The sequence below is a fragment of the Pelophylax lessonae genome (genome assembly GCF_965119305.1).
Source record: "Pelophylax lessonae genome assembly, chromosome: 1".
Lineage (NCBI taxonomy): Eukaryota > Metazoa > Chordata > Amphibia > Anura > Ranidae > Pelophylax > Pelophylax lessonae.
In genome coordinates, this window is record NC_138768.1 from 353255192 (window position 1) to 353278114 (window position 22923).

Below are 22923 nucleotides of genomic sequence, written 5' to 3' on the forward strand. Positions count from 1 at the left end.
ACCATTCCATTGTAGATTTTGCTTTATGTTTTGGATCATTGTCTTGTTGGAAGACAAATCTCCATCCCAGTCTCAGGTCTTTTGCAGACTCCATCAGGTTTTCTTCCAGAATGGTCCTGTATTTTGCTCCATCCATCTTCCCATCAATTTTAACCATCTTCCCTGTCCCTGCTGAAGAAAAGCAGGCCCAAACCATGATGCTGCCACCACCATGTTTGACAGTGGGGATGTTGTGTTCAGGGTGATGAGCTGTGTTGCTTTTACGCCAAACATAACGTTTTGCATTGTTGCCAAAAAGTTTGATTTTGGTTTCATCTGACCAGAGCACCTTCTTCCACATGTTTGGTGTGTCTCCCAGGTGGCTTGTGGCAAACTTTAAACGACACTTTTTATGGATATCTTTAAGAAATGGCTTTCTTCTTGCCACTCTTCCATAAAGGCCAGATTTGTGCAGTATACGACTGATTGTTGTCCTATGGACAGAGTCTCCCACTTCAGCTGTAGATCTCTGCAGTTCATCCAGAGTGATCATGGGCCTCTTGGCTGCATCTCTTATCAGTCTTCTCCTTGTATGAGCTGAAAGTTTAGAGGGACGGCCAGGTCTTCGTAGATTTGCAGTGGTCTGATACTCCTTCCATTTCAATATTATCGCTTGCACAGTGCTCCTTGGGATGTGTAAAGCTTGGGAAATCTTTTTGTATCCAAATCTGGCTTTAAACACAACAGTATCTCGGACCTGCCTGGTGTGTTCCTTGTTCTTCATGATGCTCTCTGCGCTTTAAACGGACCTCTGAGACTATCACAGTGCAGGTGCATTTATACGGAGACTTGATTACACACAGGTGGATTCTATTTATCATCGTTAGTCATTTGGGTCAACATTGGATCATTCAGAGATCCTCACTGAACTTCTGGAGAGAGTTTGCTGTACTGAAAGTAAAGGGGCTGAATAATTTTGCACGCCCAATTTTTCAGTTTATTTGTTAAAGTTTGAAATATCCAATAAATTTCGTTCCACTTCATGATTGTGTTGTTGATTCTTCGCAAAAAATTAGTTTTATATCTTTGTTTGAAGCCTCAAATGTGGCAAAAGGTCGCAAAGTTCAAGGGGGGCCGAATACTTATTTCAAGGGGGCCGAATACTTTCGCAAGGCACTGTATATGGACACTGGTACAATTTTAGTTTTGTTTTAGGTATTTACCAAAACATATTCAAGCTAGAGTTCTATAATGGATAAAAATCCAGTCTGGTAGAAATCAACAGTTTGGTACATTCTGGGGAAAGAGGAACACACTGGTGAGCTGAGCAACATAAAAAGGCCTGGACATCTGCGGAAGACAACAATGGTGGATGATTGCAGGATCCTCTCTATGGTAAAGAATAACCCATTAACAACATCCAGACAAGGGAAGGACACTCTACAGGAGGTGGGCGTATCATTGTCGAAGACTTCACGAGAGCAAATGCAGAGGATTCACCACCAGGTGCAAACCATTCATAAGCCTGAAGAATAGAAAAGCCAGATTAGACTTGGTCAACAAACATCATCTAAAAAAGCCAGAGCAGTTCTGGAAAAGCATTCTTTAGGCGGATGAAACTAAGATTATTCTGTACTAGAATGACAGGAAGAAAAAAGTATAAAGAAGGCTTGGAACAGCTCATTATCCAAAGCACACAGAGTCCTCTGTAAAACATGATGGAAGCAGTGTGATGGCATGGGCATGCATGGCTTCCAGTGGCACTGGGTCATTGGTGTTTATTGATGTGACAGAAGACCAAAGCAGCCAGATGAATTCATCACCTGATCTCAACACAATTGTGCATGCATTTCACTTGCTGAAGGCAGAACAACTAAAGACAGCTGCAGTTAGTCTGCCAAAGCCTCAGAAAGGAGGAACCCAGTCTTTGGTAATGTCCATGGATTCCAGACCTCAGGCAGGCATTGCCAGTATGTAAAGGATTCTCCACAAAATATAAAAAAGTTAACATTTTGATTAGATTAATTTGTTCAATTTACATTTGAGCCCCTGAAAACGGGGGGGGGGGGGGGGGGCGGTGTTTACAAAAATGGTTGCAGTTCCTAAAATTTGTACTTGATATTTATATTCAACCCCTTGAATTAAAGCTAAAAGTCTGCACTTCTAATTCATTTAGATTTTTTCGCTTACTTTTATTCTGGTGGCATACAGAGCCAAAAGTATGAAAATTGTGCCAGTGTCCAAATACATATGGACCTTACTGTGTGTGTGTGTCTCTGTGCTTGTGTATAATTCCGTATGCATATACACACTACTCAAAAAAAATTAAGGAACACTTTGACAATACATCAGATCTCCATGGGGAAAAATGTCATGCTAGATATCTATACTTATATGGACTGGGTAGTGTGTTAGGAAAAAAGGATGCCACATCATTTGATGGAAATTAAAATGATCAACCTACATAGGGTTGAATTCCAAGACATACCGAAAATTAAAGTGAAAAAATTATGCAGCAGGCTAGTCCATTTTGCTAAAATTTCAGCAACTCAAAATGATACTCAGTAGTTTGGCCCCCACGTGGTTTGTATGTATGCCTCACAATGTCAGAACATGCTCCTAATGAGACGACTGATGGTGTCCTTGGGTATTTCCTCCTAGATATGGCCCAGGACATCACTGAGCTCCTGAACAAATGGAGGTGCAACCTGGCAGCATTGGATGGACCAAAACCTAATGTCCCAGAGGTGTTCTATTGGATTTAGGTCAGGCAAACGTGGGGGCCATTTAATGGTATCCATTCCTTCATCCTCCAGGAACTGGCTGCATACTTTCATTACATGAGGCCGGGCATTCTTGTGCACCAGGAGGAACCCAGGACCCACAGCACCAGCGTAGGGTCTGACAATATTTCCACGGATTTCATCCCGATACCTAATGGCAGTCAGGGTGCCATTGTCTAGCCTGTAGAGGTCTGTGCATCCCTCCATGGATATGCCTCCTCAGACCATCACTGATCCACCACCAAGCTGGCTCATGCTTAACGATGTTACAGGCAGCATAACTTTCTCCACCACTTCTTCAGACCCTTTAACGCCTGTCACATGTGTTCAGGGTGAACCTGCTCTCATATGTAAAAAACACAGGGTGCCAGTGGCAGACCTGCCAATTCTTTTGTTCAATGGCAAATGTTAATCGAGCTCCAGGCAGTGAGCACAGGGCCCATTAGAGAATGTTGGGCCCTCAGGCCACCCTCCTAAAGTTTGTTACTGATTGTTTTGGTCAGAGACATTCACACCAGTCGCCTGCTGGAGGTTATTTTGTAGGGCTCTGGCAGTGCTCTTCCTGTTCCTCCTTGCACAAACAAGCAGATACCAGTCCCGCTGATCGGTTGGGGGCCTTATATGGCCCTGACCAGCTCTCCTAGAGTAACTGCCTATCTCTTGGAAACTCCTCCATGCTCTTGAGTCTGTGCTGGGAGACACAGCAAACCTTCTGGCAATGGCACATATGTGCCATCCTGGAGGAGTTAGACTAAAACATGGAAGGACACGGAGGGCAGGTAGGCCTAGCGCATTATCTTCAATACATGTTTTTATTGAATAAAATAGAGGTGAATGTACTCACAAACCAGTACTTGTGTCATACCATTATCATAAAATCATCCGCTTAAATCCATATGCAAAAATCCACAAAACATGTAATCACAGCAGCTAATGCTTTTTAAGGTTTCCCTCTTCTTCAGAGCCTTATTTAGATGTCTTCGTGCTGACAAGAAACTTTCCAATCAGGATCAGTGCTTCTCTGTTTAATGGTGCCTGTATATAGCCTCCTTGTTCAGGAACAAAGAAGCTATATACAGCCCCACTTAACAGAGAAACACTGTTCCTGATTGAAAAGTTCCTTGTCAACACTAAGCGACATCTAAAGAAGGCTTTGAAGAAGAGGGAAACCTTGAAACACATTGGCCGATGTGACTACAAATGTGTATTTTCGCATATGATTTTATGATAATGCTATGACACAAGTACTGGTTTGTGAGTACATTCACCTCCTATTTTATTCAAAAAACCTGTTTAGAGGATAATGTGCTAGGCCTACCAGGGTCGGCCTTAGGTGTTCAGGCACCTTGTGCTCGCTAATCTTGTGGCACCTCATACCTCGCCCCCTGGTCACCTAAACGTACACAAAGAGGAAAAAAATATTTCTAACAAATAAGAGAGATGCAGGGGCCGCGGGCATGGTGCAGGAGATGCAGGGGCCGCGGGCATGGTGCAGGAAATGCAGGGGCCGCGGGCATGGTACTTGCAGGGCTGTGGGCATGGTACGGGAGAGGCAGTGCTGCGAGAATGGTGCAGGACATGCAGGGGCTGCGAGCATGGTGCAGGGGCTGCGGGCATGGTACAGGAGAGGCAGTGCTGCGGGCATGGTTCAGGAGATTCTCATGGAAAATCTCCTGTATCATGCCCGCAGCACTGCATCTCCTGAGGAGATGCAGGGGCTACGGAGGGGTATCACTTACCATTTGGTGAGGCGCCTTGCATTTAAAAATGGCGCCGCCTGGCGTCACCGCGCATGCACCTTCTGCCCGAGAATAGCCGAGGGTGTACGGGCTTTCTCGAGCGGTGGCGAATGGGCAGTGTATCTGTCTGGCTTTTTTTTTTTTTTTTTCAGGTGCGTTGATCCTTCAGCCCCATCTTCAGACAGTCCTGCTGTGACTCGTCCTGGCTGTGAGTAACTGACTGCTGCGAACTGTAATGGCCGCACAGCGCCCCTGTTGCCCATGGCGCCCTGTGCGGCTGCAAAGCTCGCACACCCCAAAGGCCGGCCCGGAGGCCTACATAACCTCTGTGTTCTATGCTTTCAGCTCATTTGGACTTCCCCAGTCTTTGGAAGGCAGTGAGGTGTGCATTATCCACATATACCAACATGCCAACATAAGAGTCTGATAACATGTTGGGACTTGGGACACAGCACAGGAGAGTGAACGTTTATATGCTCTGGAGGAATTGGACTGCCTGTGCATCCTCTATATGGTCCAGATATCGTCTCATGCTACCAGTAGTGACACTAACCCTAGCCAAATGCAAAACTAGTGAAAAATTGCAAAGATGAGTAGGGAACAAAATGTCAGTGGCCGTCCACCTGTAAAACCATTCCTGTTTTGGAGGTCGTCTCATTGTTGCCCATCAAGTGCACCTGTTAATTTCATTACCATGATAGCAGCTGAAACTGGTTAACAACCCCCCCCCCCCCTGCTACTTAAAGCGGTTGTATCCCGCTTTTTGACACTTTTACCTACAGGTAAGCCTATAATAAGGCTTACCTGTAGGTACAAATAATATCTCCTAAACCGGCACGGTTTAGGAGATATTTACAGTGCATGCAGCCGCTCGCGCGAGCGGCGCATGCGCTCTGAAGGTCCGGGGGGACCTTCAATTAACTTGCCGGGAGCTTGCCGGAAAAATCACTCCCGCGCGCATGCGTGGGAGTGACGTCATTGCGGCTCTGGCCAATCAGCGCGCCGGAGCCGCCGAACCTGGAAGAGACGACGAGGGATCATGGCAGCGCCCGCATCGATGTCCGGGGGTCCGTGTCGGGGCTTCGTTTTAAGGTAAGTTAAACATAATGGGCTAGTAGGCGATGCATACTAGCTCATTATGCCTTTGTCTTGCAGGTTTTTTTTTTTAATAGGGTTTACAACCGCTTTAACTGACCAGATCAATATCCCAGGAGTTTAATTGACTTGATGCAATACTGTGATTACAAAGTGTTTAAATACTTAAGGACCAAGCCTATTTCTGACACTTGTTGTGTACAGGTTAAAATCTGTATTTTTTGCTAGAAAATTACTTAGAAACCCCAAACATTACTTTTTTTTTTTAGCAGAGACCCTAGAGAATAAATTGAGGATTGTTGCAATACTTTGTCACACCGTATTAGCACTTCTACACTTTTTTGAATTAAAAATTAGAAAACCGTAAAGTTAGCCCAATTTTTTTCTATAATACAAAAGAGAATGTTACGCCGAGTAAATTGATACCTAACATGTCATGCTTCAAAATTGCGCATGCTCGTGGAATGTCGATAAACATTGGTACTTAAAAATCTCCATAGGCGACGCTTTGAAAGTTTCTACAGGTTACGAGTTTAGAGTTGCAGAGGAGGTCTAGGGCTAGAATTATTGCTCTCGCTCGAACGATCGCGGCGATACCTCATGTGTGGTTTGAACATCGTTTACATATGTGGGCGCGATTTGTGTATGCATTAGCTTCTGCGCGCAAGCTCAGAGGGACGGGGAGCGTTAAATTTTTTTTATTTATTTTACTTTTTATTTTTACACTGTCCCTTTAAAAAATGTGCATGAAAAAAAAAATGGGCCCTTTAAAGGCCATTGGGAGGAAGCCACGTATGGCGTTGCTGCAGTCCTCCAAGGCTATAGAGTCGAGTGGGGGCCATCTTGCCCTCCCTCAACTTCCTGCCTAGGACCTGAAAGGACTGGATCATTTTCCCCGCTACCGACTGCTCTGTTAAGCAGGGAAAATGACGGGAAGCGGCGGGGGGAGGGGCACACCTCTCCCGCTGCCCATAAGTGATCCCGCGGCGAATGCGCTGTTTAGACCACTTTTATATCAAAGAGGACTGCTGGCCGTGTGGAAAAATACTGGGGGTTATTGCACCTATCTGTGGCCATAACACTGGTATTTATCGTCAAAATACCGACGTAAATACGGTGGGTGGTCCGGAAGTGGTTAATAATTTTGGAGGTGTGTGTGTACATTGCTCTAAAAAAAATTAAAGGAACGCACTTTAATCAAGTCAATTAAACTCTCGGAATATTGATCTGGTCAGTTAGGTAGCAGAGGGAGATGTTTACATAGTTACATATTAGTTGAGGTTGAATAAAGTCATCAGTCCATTCAGTTCAACCCGTGTGTGTGTGTGTGTGTGTGTCAGTGGCCTGATCATTTCCTATAACCCTGAATGTTGTGATATGTGAGATGCATGTCCAAGAGTCTTTTAAAAGTAGCTATACTCCCCGCAGCTACCACCAATTGTGGAAGAGTGTTCCACATTCTCACCGCCCTTACAGTGAAGAACCCCTTACGCAGCTTAACCACTTGCCGACTTCCTAATGCCGATTTACGTCGGCAGTCAGCCCCTCACAGGCAAAGCGACGTCGTAGGTCTACGTCGCTAGCTTGTGAGGCTCTAGGGAGCAAGCGCGCGCCGCTGGAGGCGCGCTCCCGCTCGCTCACGGACCCACAAACCCCCGCTCCTCATAATTTAGGTCCTCCAATCCCCTTATTAGTTTAGTTGCCCTTCTTTCTGGACTCTTTCCAGTTCCAGCACATCCTTTCTGAGGATTGGCAACCAGAACTGGAGAAGAATACTCCAGGTGTGGTCGGACCAAGGTTTTATAAAGTAAATTAGTTTCAGCTTCTTTGGTGTTAATGAAATTAACAAGTGCACTAGATAGGCAAACAATGAGACAACCTCCAAAAGAGGAAAGGTTTTTCCCTACTCCTCTTTTCTAATTGTTTTGCACTAGTTTTGCATTTGGCTAGGGTCAGTGTCACTACCGGTAGCATGAGGCTATACCTGGACCCTATAGAGGTTGCAGAGCAAGTCCAACTCCTCCAGGATGGCACATCAATACGTGCCATTGTCCAGAAGGTTTGCTGTGTCTCCCAGCACAGTCTCAAGAGCATGGAGGAGATTCCAGGAGACATGTAGTTACTCTGGGAGAACTGGACAGGGCCGTAGAAGGTCCTTAAACCGTTAGCAGGACCGTTATCTGCTCCTTTGTGCAAGGAGAAACGGATTGAGCGCCGCAAGAGCCTTACAAAATGACCTACAGCAGGCCACTGGTGTAAATTTCTCTGACCAAACAATCCAAAACAGACTTCATGAGGGCCTGACATCCTCTAGTGGGCCATGTGCTCACTGCCCAGCACCGTGGAGCTCGATTGGCATTTGCCATTGAACACCAGAACTGGCACGTCAATCACTGGCGCCCTGTGCTTTTCACAGATGAGAGCAGGTTTACCCTGAGTACATGTGACAGACGTGAAAGGGTCTGGAGAAGCCATGGAGAATGTTATGCTGCCTGTAACATCATTCAGCATGACCAGTTTGGTGGTGGGTCAGTGATGGTCTGGGGAGGCATATCCACGGAAGGACGCACAGACTTCTACGGACTAGACAATGGCACCCTGACTGCCATTAGGTATCGGGATGAAATCCTTGGACCCATTGTCGAACCCTACGCTGGTGCAGTGGGTCCTGGGTTCCTCCTGGTGCACGACAATGCCTTGCTTCATGTTGCAAGAGTATGCAGCCAGTTCCTGGAGGATGAAGGAAATTATACCATTGAATGGCTCCCATGCTCGACTGACCTAAATCCAATAGAACACCACTGGGACATTGTTTTGGTCCATCCGACACGTCAGTTTCCACCTCAATCTGTTCAGGAGCTCAGTGATGCCCTGGTCCAGATCTGGGAGGAAATATCCCAGGACATCATCCGTCGTCTCATTAGGAGCAATAAAATTTCAGCAAAATGGACTGACCTGCTGCATCATGTGTTCACTTTGATTTTATGGGTGTCTTTGAATTCAGTCCTCTGTAGGTTGATGATTTGTATTTCCATCAAACGATGTGGCATCCTTTCATTCCTAACACATTACCCTGTCCATATCAGTATAGATATCCAGCATGATATTTTTTCCCCATTGGGATCTGATGTGTTTTCAAAGTGTTCCTTTTAAATTATTTTTTTTTTAGCAATGTGTATAGATAGATGTATATATTTAGATAGATCTCTATCTCTCTATATCTATATACAGCCCTCAAAGTTTCTGCTCGCATTTTGCGTGTAGAAAATTATGTAGGGCGAGCTCCGGGAGCCGCTCAGGGGAAGAGAGGAGAGGAAGCCGGTGGATAATGACAGAGCGCGGATCATCCAACTGTAACAGCTTTAATTGTAATTGCCGGGTGCTCGCCAACACACACAGTCCCGCCTCCTAGCCCGGCTTCTTTGATAGACAGAACACCTGGCCAACCAGGACGTGTGATGTCTATCAAAGAAGCCGGGCTAGGAGGCGGGACTGTGTGTGTCGGCGAGCACCCGGCAATTACAATTAAAGCTGTTACAGTGGGATGATCCACGCTCTGTCATTATCCGGCCAGCAGTGGCATACCGATGGGGGGTGTCAAACCGGTACTCGCGCCGATCATCTCCTCATGTTAAGGCAACTGCTCCCTCGGTCTGTGCTGCACTGCTCGCGGGGGCTGGAAGAAGGTGAGTGCCCGATGATTGAGCAGCCTCCCTGTGTGACTGGATAGGAGGAGCTGTGGGGCGGCTGCATATAGAGGAATTGATCTTTCTATATTCCTCCTGCAGCCGCTGGATGCCTGATTCTCCTCTCTGCAGGCATTCAGCGGTTGCAGGAGGAATATGGAAAGATCAATTTCTCTATATGCAGCCCCCCATCCCCCTCCTATACAACTAATTTTTTGCTTTTGCTGGCCCCCCAGGGCTGTATAGCCTCTCTAGCCCTCCCAGTGCTCTTCAGCCCTCCCTCTCTAGCCCCCCCCCAGTGCCTTTCCCCCCCCCCCCTCTCCAGCCCCTTAGTGCTCTTCAGCCCCCCCTCTCCAGCCCCTTCATGCTCTTCAGCCCCCCCGCCCTCCAGACCCTTGATGGGCACTGAAAACGTTGTTAATTATTTTTGTAACTTCTGCATTAATGCAAAAACATTTAACAGTGTAATTTTATGAGATAATTTATGAGGGCGTGTTTAGGGGCAGGGTAGGAGTTGGGTGGGGCAACTGTTGGCGAGTAACCCTTAAGGCCTTATATATTGTGTGTATGTATATATGTGATTTTTTTTTTTAAGTTGACAGTTCAGTTACTCATTGTTGCTGTTTCCCTGTATGTTATAATTGTTATAATTTTGGATTTATTGAATTTACCCACTCATTTGATTTAATATGAACATATTTCAGTGAAAGACAAAGCGGAAATCCTCTTACAAGTTGATGAATTGCTTACAATTAAAAATGAATTAACTTTACAGGTGAGTCTAACAAAGTTACATTAGAGCTCTATTCTAAAAATACACACCTTTATTAAGATAACATTTTATTGATTGAGGTAGATTTCTTACAATTTCTTTTTTATCAGTTCACTAATTAAATTCACACTTTGAATAAATTTGCTGACCACCTCAGAGTATTATTTCAGTTCTAGTGTGTGCCTGGTGGGAGAAATTACCTGCTTGCTGCTTTTCTCTAAAACCCTGTACACGCGGACCAAATGTCGGCTGCTTCAATAAAAACCACCTGACATTCGGGCCGTGTGTACTGCAGCAATGGCTGAGAACGATGACCGGCGTGTACTGGAGGAAGGGGCCGTCCCCCTGTCAGAACACAATAGCACAGCAGGGGAGAGTGCTGTACTAATATTGGATTGTTAGTACAGCGGCTCCAACTTGAGATGTTGTGTTTTTTTTTTCTGTGTTCAGCCCTTTGGGTTAATAGAAATTCTCAGTAGTGTGTACCAGGTTTTTGGCTCAGTTGACATGTATGCAGGTGGCTACGGGTGCAGGAATCACAGCCATTTAAATGAATTTCCCTGTGGGCTCCGTTTTGAACAAGGTACGTGCGATTTTCCCACCCGCAGTGAAAATGCGCTGCTGAGAGAAAATTTGTGGGACTGCCATTTATTGTGAATGGCACCCCACGCATGTAAAAACGCAGGGAATTTGCGGGTGCAGGAAAATCGCATGATCAAAATGGGCTGCATTTTGAAAAAGGTGCATGCTTTTTTTACTGCGGGACACGCAGGCAAGGCAGCCTATTCAAATAATGGGCTGCCATACCCTTGCAAACACACCTGCACACACGCATAGGTGTCAACCGAGTCTAATGGAGACTCTAGAAAAAGGACCATCTTTTTCTGGCTTTCTTCCCTACGTTGGGAGTCTCCTGCTTCTGCTACAGCAGCAGTGTTCCCACTTCTCCCATTGCATTCTCAGTAATAGAAACTAAATTAGAAATCTAACATGTAATAGGGGGCTTCCTAAAAATGATCCCGGTGGTTGTGACACTGGGGAAAATCAAAGAAGCAATATCGGGTTTAGATGGTCTGCCGCCTTAAGAGCAATATAGACATTTGTAATAATTCTACTTATTTATAGAGGGGTAGTAACCATCCAGAAAGGACTGTCGGGACCAGAGGAATATGAGCGTGACAATATAGCCAATGTGATTAATAACCTCTTCCTCTATAAAAGGGGCAGGTGGCTGACACATAACAGCTTTTTTATTTCATCTTGCTGACTACTTGGCAAATCTGTCTGAATATGCCTCAGTGATCTGTGCATCTTTTAAAATGTCTGCTGCAGAGCACATATCCCTGAGTCTTTATTACACAGGTTTCATGTTTAATTACATCACACAAAACTTTCATGCAGAGGCAATTTATTGTTCTGTCAGTGCTAATTTCTTAGAAGTTTTATTTCCTGTTTTTTCTGTGTCCTAATTATTCAAATTCTAGGTCACCACTCTGCATGCTGCCTTAGAGCAAGAACGATCAAAAGTAAAGCTTTTACAAGCAGAGCTTGTGAAATACCAGGTATGTATGCAAGAACTGTTAATAAAAACAGTATATAAGAAATAATAGAATACATTGCTTAAAGTTACTTGATCTAACTAAACCTAAAATGGATCCCACCCTCTTAACTGCTATTCTAACTACCCTGTAGAAGATGCTTACACCTCCCTATTCTCAGGGCGCTTGGTCATGTGATTTGCTTTCAGCTGTCCTTTCCCCTGAAGCCGGAACTGGGAGCTGATCATGTGACCAGACCGGAGCACCCTGAGAATAGGTAAGTATAAGCATCTTCCTTCTACAGGGTAGTTACTTTAAAATAGGTGTTAGGAGGGGTTTGAGGGCTATTTTTAAACTTGGTTAGATCTACCCTGGTATTCCATTTTAAGTGACTACTATTATTTAATAAACTATGAAATGTTACTATATTTAAAAGGTGTTGTAGATAAAATATAATATACTTCTTTAGTGCAATGTTCTTAAAATTGTTCAGATTTATCAATGATTTTAGTTTTGCGATAAACAATTGCTTCTATGTATAACTAGCGGCAGGAATTCCTTTGCCGTCTTAGTAAAGTGATCTTTTCTTAGCATATTCGGGAAAAGGGTCACTTAAAGAGAAGTATGGGATTTGTTTTTTTTTTTATTAGAATCCTACTTGCCTAGGTGGATGCTGCATCTGTCCCCTGCCGGCTCTGTGACAGAGAACTGAGTAATCAAATACCGCCGACTGCTCGGTTCTCAGAGCTCCCTGAGTCCATCACCGCTGTCTGCTCTGCCCCTCCAGTACTCACTGGAGCACTGGGCTGTGGAGGGGGCGGGAGAGGCTGGCTCAGGCTGTCGGCAGCTCGCTCTGAGGCTGAGCCGGGTGCCGGTCCAGGCATGTGGATGGATCCTAACCACATGGTTATGACCTTTCCTTAGCCTGGACTGGCTCTGTGACATCAGCCAACAGTGTGCTCTAGCCCGATGTCTGCTGAAAACTGGTCACAGGTGTGCAGAACGAACTGCACTTCTGTGATCCACAGGAGATGTACAGCCAAACAAGCTTTTGCTGTACTTCTCCTTTTAACATCCTCCCTACTCCACACCATTATCTCCCCTTTATATTGCTCTCCTACTACTCTGATCGGCTGCCAGACACTTTCAGGTATGGGTGCGCATACAACAAAAAATGCTGGTGCCTCATGATTTCTCCAGTGCTGGCACAAGAAAGTCAGGAAGGAGTCCATAACCCTATGTAAGCTCTGATGAGCCTGCTTGAAGCTTACACAGGACATTGCTTTCCAAGTCCTGATGGTAGCATTAAGTGGCAAAGTAGCAGTGAATAGGTATGTGCTGTTGGAGAGGGGAGTTAAGTGACCCCTTTACTTTGCCCCACATAGGCAAAGACGAGTTACTTTCAGGTCAAATGAGATCACTAACCAGCCAAATTGAGTATTCACGCTAAAGGAGACTTGATATCACCCCCTACCAAAGGAATATGGAGCTGGTGTCACATTTTTAAAATGTCCATTTTTGAAATGTTTTACCCTAAAAGAAATCCCCTTTTTTCCCACCCTCTCTAAGTAAAAAAACAAAAAACAAAATTTGTTTTCTAAAGTTCTAACCTATCCAAAGCCCAGAATTTCCTCAAGTCCTCTGCTGCTGGTCACCAGTCTTCTAGTTTAAATGATGCTGGGGGTGTGCCTTAATGCAGCCTGGGGTCACAGTAAAATGCTTCATAGAACTGCGCTGACATACACTATATTACCAAAAGTATTTTGACGCCTGCCTTTACACGCCCATCAACTTTAATGGCATCCCAGTCTTAGTCTGTAGGGTTCAAGATTGAGTTGTCCCACCCTTTACAGCTATAACAGCTTCAACTCTTCTGGGAAGGCTGTCCACAAGGTTTAGGAGTGTGTCTTTGGGAATGTTTGACCATTCTTCCAGAAGCACATTTATGAGGTCAGGCGCTGATGTTGAGCGAGAAGGCTTAGCTCGCAGTCTCCACTTGATTTCATCCCAAAGGTGTTCTGTTGGGTTGAGGTCAGGACTCTTTGCAGGCCAGTCAAGTTCCTCCACCCCAAACTTGCTCATCCCATGGACCTTGTTTTTGCACTGGTCCAAATCATTTGGTGGAGGGGGGATTATGGTTTGGAGTTGTTTTTCAGGGGTTGGGCTTGGCCCCTTTAGTTCCAGTGAAGGGAACTCTTAAGGCGTTGGCATACCAAGACATTTTGGACAATTTCATGCTCCCAACGTTGTGGTTTGGGGATGGCCCTTTCCTGTTCCAACATGACTGCACACCAGTTCCCAAAGCAAGGTCCATAAAGACCTGGATGAGGGAGTTTAGGGAGTCCTAACCTCAACCCGATAGAACCCTTTTGGGTGAATTGGAGCAGAGACTGCGAGCCAGGCCTTCTCATTCACATCAGTGCCTGACCTCACAATTGTGCTTCTGGAAGAATGGTCAAACATTCCCAAAAACACACTCCTAAACCTTGTGGACAGCCTTCCCAGAAGAGTTCAAATTGTTATAGCTGCAAAGGGTGGGCTAAATAAATATTGAAACCCCAGGAACTAAGACTGGGATGCCATTAAAGTTCATGTGTGGTAAAGGCAGGTGTAACAGATCCCCAATACTTGGACCAAGAATTTCTGTCTTGGGTCTCCAGAATCTCACATGATGCAGTGACCTGGCCCCTTAATTCCCCCCAAACATCAGCCTAAGCTCGATGAAGGGTAAAACAAAAGACACTTTACTCAACAACTCACTTCCAATATATAGTCTCATGTGTTTGATTTCATTATCATATGCAAATGTAATTGTATACAGAACATAGTTAACATACCTTGGCCTTCTGGAAAGAGACAATGGGTGAATGAGATTGCAACATTATCATAATTAACTCAACAAACAACAAGCCCCCAAAACAAAGCCGAATACGTATTCCTAGAAGTATAAATACAAAACCACTTCTAAACAGATGAAAGCAGAAGACATAGGCTCGCAGACTGCCCGTCTTCGTTTTCAAAACACCTTATTATAAGTGTCAATACACATCCCTACAGTAGATAATAGCTGAGTTTGACGTCGTTGGCATCTCTTTAGTCTCTCATTGTGTGGGGAAGTCCTCTGCTGTAACAGGCAGCTTTAAGCCTGTAACATTGATCTTAGTCTCAGAGTCTGTATCATGGGGTGACATGGATTTGAGTCCAAAGTAACACTACTCCCATGGTCCTCCAGCATATACCCCCACACAGAGGTGCACTCCCCTACAAGCCAGGGCCCATAGTCCGTGGGCAGGAGTCTGGCCTCCACACACCTCCAGTAGCCCGTGGCGAACGTCCCAGCTAATGGGCCTTCATCGCATATCTCCCTCCTCCTGGGGAGACTAACCAGACCCCAGACCTCCAACTGGTTTGGGTCTGTGTTAGTCTTGTGTCTTTTGCCAGACTGTGCCATGCTCCAGAGGGCCTCCTGCCCTACGTCCCAATTAAAATATCCGGGGTCTTCCTGGGCAGGGCACCAGCTATAATACACTCCAGAGGCATTCCATTGTTGCTGGAGAGACAAAATCAGGGTGGCATGGGCACCCATACTGGGGGGGGGGGGTTGGGGATCTGGGCCGACTGCCCAGCATCTCTGTAATCCAGGGGTGGAGGCTATGGCCCCATCCACCCCTTCCATGCCAAAAGCTGCATGGACTGGTGGGCAGATACCAGTGGGGTTCTGCCTGGCTGCCAGCTCTTCTGCTGAGTAGGCACTCAGCTGCTGGGACAAGGGACCTACAATCGCCTCTCCCGCTAATGCTGGCTGGTCCTGGGTAGTGGGCACGACCATCTCCACCCCCAGTGCTGTTGGCTGCTGCTGGGACGAGGGACCTACAATCACCTCTCCCGGTACCGCTGGCTGGTCCTGGATAGTGGGCACGACCATCTCCACCCCCCAGTGCTGTTGGCTGCTGCTGGGACGAGAGACCTATAATCGCCTCTCCCGCTAATGCTGGCTTGTCCTGGGTAGTGGGCACGACCATCTCCACCCCCAGTGCTGTTGGCTGCTGCTGGACCAAGTCTAGGAGGTGTTGGTAGTCCTGTTCCAACCCCCACTCGATGATAACCAGGTAGATGAGGTCTAGTCTCAGCTCCAACAACAACTGGACTGGTAGCATCCTTCTCCGGTAATAATAAATAGCCCAGAACCACGACATCGCAGGACTGCCAATATCATCATCCTCCTCCATGGCCTTCCACAACAGACCTGGGCCATCATAGCCCCCCCCCCCCCCCCCCCTCTGGTTGAATGCCTTCTGCCAACCAAGGGTCTTGTTGGACTGCGTACCACCCTAGTGCCCGGTACGAGTCGTCCAGCATAATTTCTCTCTGGACCAGGCACTCAAGGTGCCTTTCCCACTACGTCAAGGGTTGTTCTCCCAGGATAAACATCCGTTTGCTCACTTTTTCCTGCCAGCGTTGCGCTGTACTTGAAAGCTTCTCTTTCCGCTGAAGCTGTGCTACCTCCATGGACTCCTGCCAGAGTTCTTGAATTACATATTTTCTCCAGTTCCCCTTGTCCTTGGCTGACATATGGCCCTGTTCCTTTGCCAGTATGTCTTGTAGTCTCCACTGGAACCTCCACCTCGTATGGGGACACTGCCCGGGGGCTAGCTCGCTCCATCTCCGGAGTTCCTCTTTAGACCGAGATGCTGCTGGGCTCCTCGCTGCATTCCTGGTTTGGGATCTATTCAGAGAAGAATCCCACCGCTTGCCTCCAGTGTAACAGATCCCCAATACTTGGACTTGGAAGTATTCTGTCTTGGGTCTCCAGAATCTCACGTGATGCAGTGACCTGGCCCCTCAATTCTCCCCAAACATCAGCTTAAGCTCGATGAAGGGTAAAACAAAAGACACTTCAACAACTCACTTCCAATATATTCAGTCTCATGTGTTTGATTTCATTATCATATGCAAATGTAATTTTATACAGAACATGGTTAACATACCTTGACCTTCTGGAAAGAGACAATAGGTGAATGAGACTGCAACATTATCATAATTAACACAACAAACAACAAGCCCCCAAAACAAAGCCGAATAAGTATTCCTAGAAGTGTAACTACAAAACCACCTCTAAACAGATGAAAGCAGAAGACATAGGCTCACAAACTGCCCGTCTTTGTTTTCAAAACACCTTATTATATAAGTGTCAATACACATCCCCACAGTAGATAATAGCTGAGTTTGACATCGTTAGCACCTCTTTAGTCTCTCATTGTGTGAAGTCCTCTGCTATAACAGGCAGCTTTAGACCTGTAACATTGATCTTAGTCTCAGAGTCCTTATCTTGGGGTGATATGGATTTGAGTCCAAAGTAACACTACTCCCATTGTCCTCCAGCATATACCCCCACACAGAGGTGCACTCCCCTACAAGCCGGGGCCCATAGTCCGTGGGCAGAAGTCTGGCCTCCACACTTCCAGTAGCCCGTGGCGAACGTCCCAGCAAATGGGCGTTCTTCACAGCAGGTGTCACAATGCTTTTTGTAATATGGTGTATCATAATAAGAGTGGTGTTCTCTGCACTAAGGACCATCTCACACCTGGAATTTAGGTATGGAATGTATGTTAAAACCTTCGCACCTAAGGGTAAAACAAATCTTAATGCCTAAGAACAATTTTACATCTTTGACATGTGTTGGTAAAACTGTATCACACCTACTTTGTACTTTCACAACTAATTATGTGTATCCAGGTGGATTATACTTTGTTTTTTTCAGGACAAATTGAGCTTTCACTTGGTGGTAAATGGCAATCGATATCCCTTCATGATTTTTTAATTATTATCAAAAAGTAAAACTGGTCCGAAATGGTAAAAAAAAAAAATATATATATATATATATATATATATATATATATATATATATATATATATATATCATTTTTTTTTTTTTAAATTAAAACTTAGCTGTATATTTATTTTTTGCTAGTACCATAACCTTTCCTCAAAGAACAAGCCAGAATAAGTTCTCCTTTTCCTGACAGTCTCAGCAATACCACATATGTGTCTGTTTTTTGTTGTTTGTACCCACAGTACAGCCTAGAAACAATGGTGCACATTTTTGCTTTTTTTTTTTATCCTACCTAAAACTCACTGACACTTACTGACCCTGACCTTTGACCCAAACACTAACCCTGGCACTGATCTAGATTAACCACTTCCCGCCCGCCCTATAGGAAATTGACGGCGGTAAGGTGGTTGTAGCATCCTCACACGCCGTCATATGACGACTGCAGGATAATGCGCTCTGCGCGCCCTCTGGGGGGGAGCGCAGAGCGGCGATCGGTGCTGCAGTGTGTCACTCTGACACACTGCATCTCCGATCTCGGTAAAGAGCCTACTGAGGTAGGCTCTTTACCATGTGACCAGCTGTGTCCAATCACAGCTGGTCACATAGTAAATAGAAAGTGCCGTTGATCGGCTTTCCTCAGTTAGTGCCTGAAAGGCACGAGTAGAGGAGAGCCGCAGATCGGCTCTCCTCAGTTCGTGCCTGACAGGCACGAGTAGAGGAGAACCGATCTGCGGCTCTCCTGACGGGGGGGGGGTCTGCATTGGTAATCAGAGCATTGATTACCAGTGCAGATCCTTGGGGGGGATGCCACTTGAGCCCCCAGGGATGCCCACCATGGCAATCAGGGCTCAGGGAGCCCGCCAGTGCCCTCCCCATCAGTGCTGCCCGCCAGTGCCCTCCCCATCAGTGCTTCCCACCAGTGCCCATCATTGTCATCTATCAGTGCCACCCACCAGTGCCCATTATTGCCCACCAGTCCCGCTTATCAGTGCCCATCAATGCTGCCTATCAGTGCCCATCAATTTTGCATATCAGTGCCCATCAGTGCTGCATATCAGTGCCGCAAATTAGTGCCACCCTGTCAGTGCGGCCTCATCAGTGCTCATCAGTGCAGGAAAAAACGTATCGATTTACAAAATTTGATAAACAAAAAAACGTTTTGTTTTTTTTTCCAAACTTTTCGGTCTTTTTTTATTTAGCAAAAATATAAAAAAAACCTTTCAATGATCAAATACCACGAATAGAAACTCTATTTGTGAGAAAATAATTGCATAAATTTGGTTTAGGTACAGTGTTGCATGACCGCGCAATTGTCATTCAAAATGCAACAGTGCTAAAAGCTATAAATTGGCCTGGGCGGGAAGGGGGAAAAGTGCCCTGTATTGAAGTGGTTAAAGAGAAATTCAGGTCCCACGTACAGCCCAAGCCTAGAATCCAAGAGCCCAATATCCTCCTTCGATGAACATAACCCTTCCCTGTTCTTGTTTTACAAGGTTGTCAAGTAGAATAGAGTATTTTAAATGATTAAATAACAACAGTTACATTTTTCTTTCCTCAACAGGGTGGTAAGAAAGGTAAAAGAAATTCTGAAACTGACCATGGACGATGATAAAGCATTTCCCTATCACTGGAGGAGAAGGAGCATTTTGTAAAAAGCACTAACTTTTCTGCAGCGTTGAAGTACTGCTGTTCCAATGCCATACATTAGTTTTTCATGACTAAATAAAACGTATTCTTCCATAAAATACTTGATTTTTAAGCATACTGTGATTTGAACTATAGTTCATGCATTCTTGAATATAAACTACACTCCTGTTTCACAACTCTATGGCAATAGTTCAGTAACTCTATGTCCTTCAGAAAATATATAGTGAATATCAAGAGGCTAAATGGAAGCTCATAATCAACCAGGGATAGAGAAGTGGGAAGGGAAGTGATTGTAGTTGGGCATGAGGAGGGCAGAGTGAAAGCGGATTGTAGGTGGTAAGGGTGATGAAGTGGTCAAGTTGTACATGTTGGGAGAGGCAGGCAGAATAAAAGCTGTTGACAAGAGGTAGGCAGAGTGGGAACTCATCATGGCTGGAAGGGTAGAGTGGTATCCTCTCCATATGACAGGGAGGTGAAGTGGGAGCTGGTCTTAGCAGGGGGTAAGAGGGTTTTTTTTTTTTTTTTATTCATAACCAGTTGTGCCATAGTTGTGTTGTAGTGTACTGTGCATTAACTCAATGTATGCACAGTCTTACAAAGCAAGGCATGTCAAAATGTGTAGTGCTGAACATAGATGATAGGATTGGGGTGGAGAGCAAAGTGAATAGGTGCACACAAGAATGGGCTGTAGTGAGGGGAGAGTTGCAGGAAAAACTAAAGTACAGCGAGGAGAGAACTAATAGGGAACATAAGCTGGAAACCTGCCATTCAGTTATTTTATGATGAAAATCTAACAAATTCCTTCATCCACCCCAAATGAGGTGGATGAAGGATTTCAGACCCCCCCCCCCCCCACCCCAATCTCTGCCAGAGCATTGTACTCTGACAGCTGCAATTGCGGCTGTCCGTATACACTTATTAGTGGCTGCAGCTAATTGTCTGCACCTGATGATTGAGAAAATTTCTAACGTGTCCCTTCGACAGGAGTCCATCAAAAGATTAACTCAATGAGCAGGGGTCTACTGAATTTTTTGATTAGCATATGGCTAGCTGAAGTGAGCAATAATTGGGGAATAACTGAGATTAATTTGAACAGTGGGTAAGAGCTGCCATAGAATGTAGTATGGACAATCGGGTAAGAGCTGCCAGAGAATGTAGTATGGACAAGTGGGTAAGAGCTGCCAGAGAGTGTAGTTTGGATTGGGGGGGGAGTGCTGCCCAAGAATTTACTGTGGATGGTGGGGGAAGAGCTGCCAGGCAACATAAAGTGTAGAGTTGGGCAGAGATAGATGCCACAGAAAGTAATGTGGACTATGAGACAAAGGTGCCACAGAATGTAGTGTGGACATTAGGATAGAACTGCACTGTTTCTCTACTGCAGACGGCGTGCGGGAGCTGTGGCAGTAATTTGAGTTGCAGTACCAGAACATCTATGCAAATAAGGGTCTCTGAATTTCCTGTTCTGCATACTACTTATAGCACAATAGCTTGAAAGCTACTGAAGCCAACTAATACCCCTAACATCCTTACAGCTAAAATTTTCAGTACAAGTGAGAAATGGCAGTCTGGTAGTTTTTCATTGAGCACTGTGTTGGGGAAATGGATAAATGAACAGTATGATTTTTGTGAAAACAAAGGGCTATGGCAAAATATATATTGTGGGGATGCAATTTACATCAAGGCACCATTTATCCACCTAATGACATCTTGTCATAGAATGGTGTATGCCAGAATTTGAGTATCAAGTCCACAGCACAGAAGTGCCTATAAGGGTTGGAATCCTTTGCTTTTCTAGGCAGGCCCATGACATTGCCCTCGCAATGTAAGAGGGAGAGACAAGGCAGGTTTTATCTCAAAATAAACAGAGCATATGATTTGAGAGACAGTAGCCAGAAATGTTTTACAGTATATGGAAGCAACTTGGTTAGGCCGCACTAAAAGAGGGAGAGACCAGGCAGGTTTCGTCTTAAAATAACAAAGGGTGTTATGTGAGTGAAAACAGCCACAGATATTTTTGCGTGCCAGAGCACCAGAATAGGTTGCAAATGGCAAGGTGCAACACATGACTTCACCACAGTAAACTAGAAATGTGGCAGCTGCAGAAATTTTGTGTGGTACCTTTACATTACAAGAGCACCATTTGCTCTGTAGCAAACACAAATATACAATGCCGGAGCACCAGCCAGGAACTGGTAATGGTAGCAGGTATCCTCTTCCACTTTATTTTTTTCACAAATTCACATCACCTATATAAATGTATTTTCTCTTTCATTAATTGACAGACACAGCTCCTGATATTCATAACCATTAGGTTATACTGCCCCCCTACAGGAGTAGGACACTAGGCAGAAAATAATTCTGGCTACACCCATGGGCAGTCTGAGGGGGTGTACTCCCTCTCTGCCACAGCCACTCTTTTTTTTTTTTTTTTTTTTTTCTGCCCAATCAGGAGTAAGGACCTAGTTCCTTACTGGGATCTTTGGTCCTGGCAAAATTTTGTAGATAAAATATTTTTTCCGCCTGAATTTTTCCTGTGAAACCTAAAATCAACTGCCGGACTGGGCGACTGGCTGGATAATCTAGTTCCAATAGTCAAACTAGTCTGGCCAGCGAGCGTGTGCAGACCTCAGTTCTGTGCTATATCGGCCACGACCTAGCCCCAGGATGGGGGCTGGCCTGTGAGATAAACGCTTTACGAGGTCGTATACGACCGGGTTCCGACCTGGGTTGCAGCATTCCACCTGGCCGATGGCCCCCCATTTCAATGGAGAGGGGTTCTGTCTGGAGTGGTGCCCGCCTGGTTCCTGGTATGGTGAGTGGCTGTTTAGCTGTTCCCCCTCTCCCCCTGGAAGGTTTTGGGGTGGATGTGGGCCCCTCCTTGGGACGGTCGGACCCCCGGGTTCCCCTCCTCGCAGACACCCCCCCTTGCCAATTTCCTCATCCTGCTCCCCCTCCCCACGCTGGGGCTGTTTGGGTGGTCTGGCCACTCTCCTAGGATGGGGGCAGGGCGCTAACTGGCGATGGGGGTCGGGGGGTACGCCGCCGGCAACTGGACAATCGACTGTGCGGGGGGGACAGGGTTGTACCTGGTGGGGGCTCCTGCCAGGGTCCCCTGTCCCGTCTGGATCTGTCCTTTGAAGCCTGGTGTCCCTGTGTGTTTCTATACACGGTGGCCATGTTTGTGTAGTCCGGTGGCCATTTTGTTGTGGTTTGCCATTGGAAATGGCAGCGGCCATGACAGTTGAGCCCTGGTAGGAGCCCCTCCTCATCCCCTGGTGCTGACTCCTGGATCATTTCACTTCCTGATTGCCGCACGTGTAGTGCAGATTCTCCTGGTGGCTGCAGGTGCCTTTACGTCCCCGGCCTTTAAGGATCCGGCTGACCGGAAGGTGGAGGCTGTGTCCTGCACTATGTACACTCTGGCTGGTTTGGCAATGAGGCCGATATTCACCATTGCCCTAGTGTTGCAAACTCTGACCGAGTGAGCTAAGATCCTACGCCGTGACCTGGAGGGGAAATAGCTCCCCCCTGCCTTTGCTGAGCTGGCGGACCAGCTGGTCCAGGGGCTGCAGCTTATCTCTGATGCCTCTTTGGATGCAGCTCCCCTAATGGCTCGCCTCTGTTTTGGCAGTGGTCCTTCGGGGTGTCTTTTGGCTCAAGTGCTGTTCTGTGGATCAAACTTCATACAAGACCTTGACTGATCTTCCTTTCCAAGGAGATTGCCCCTTAGGGTCGACTGACAAGGGCTCGAAGCCTTTCAGGGGCTCCTCTGGAGGATCCAAATGAACCTGGGCTGGCAAGCCAACAATGGGCTTCTCCAGACCCGTTGCCAAGACTCCTTTTGCAAGAAG

General features: G+C 46.0%; 1 protein-coding gene across 1 annotated transcript in view; it reads left to right on the plus strand.

The window, feature by feature from the left end:
* Positions 1-19170, plus strand: part of GKAP1 (G kinase anchoring protein 1) — a 110460-nt gene extending 91290 nt beyond the window's left edge. The window contains exons 10-12 of the mRNA XM_082243784.1: positions 9987-10057; positions 11539-11616; positions 18987-19170. Coding sequence (XP_082099910.1) covers positions 9987-10057; positions 11539-11616; positions 18987-19034 — 197 coding nt within the window. The 3' untranslated portion in view covers positions 19035-19170. The remainder of the gene's footprint in view (positions 1-9986; positions 10058-11538; positions 11617-18986) is intronic.
* The last annotated feature ends 3753 nt before the right edge of the window (positions 19171-22923 follow it).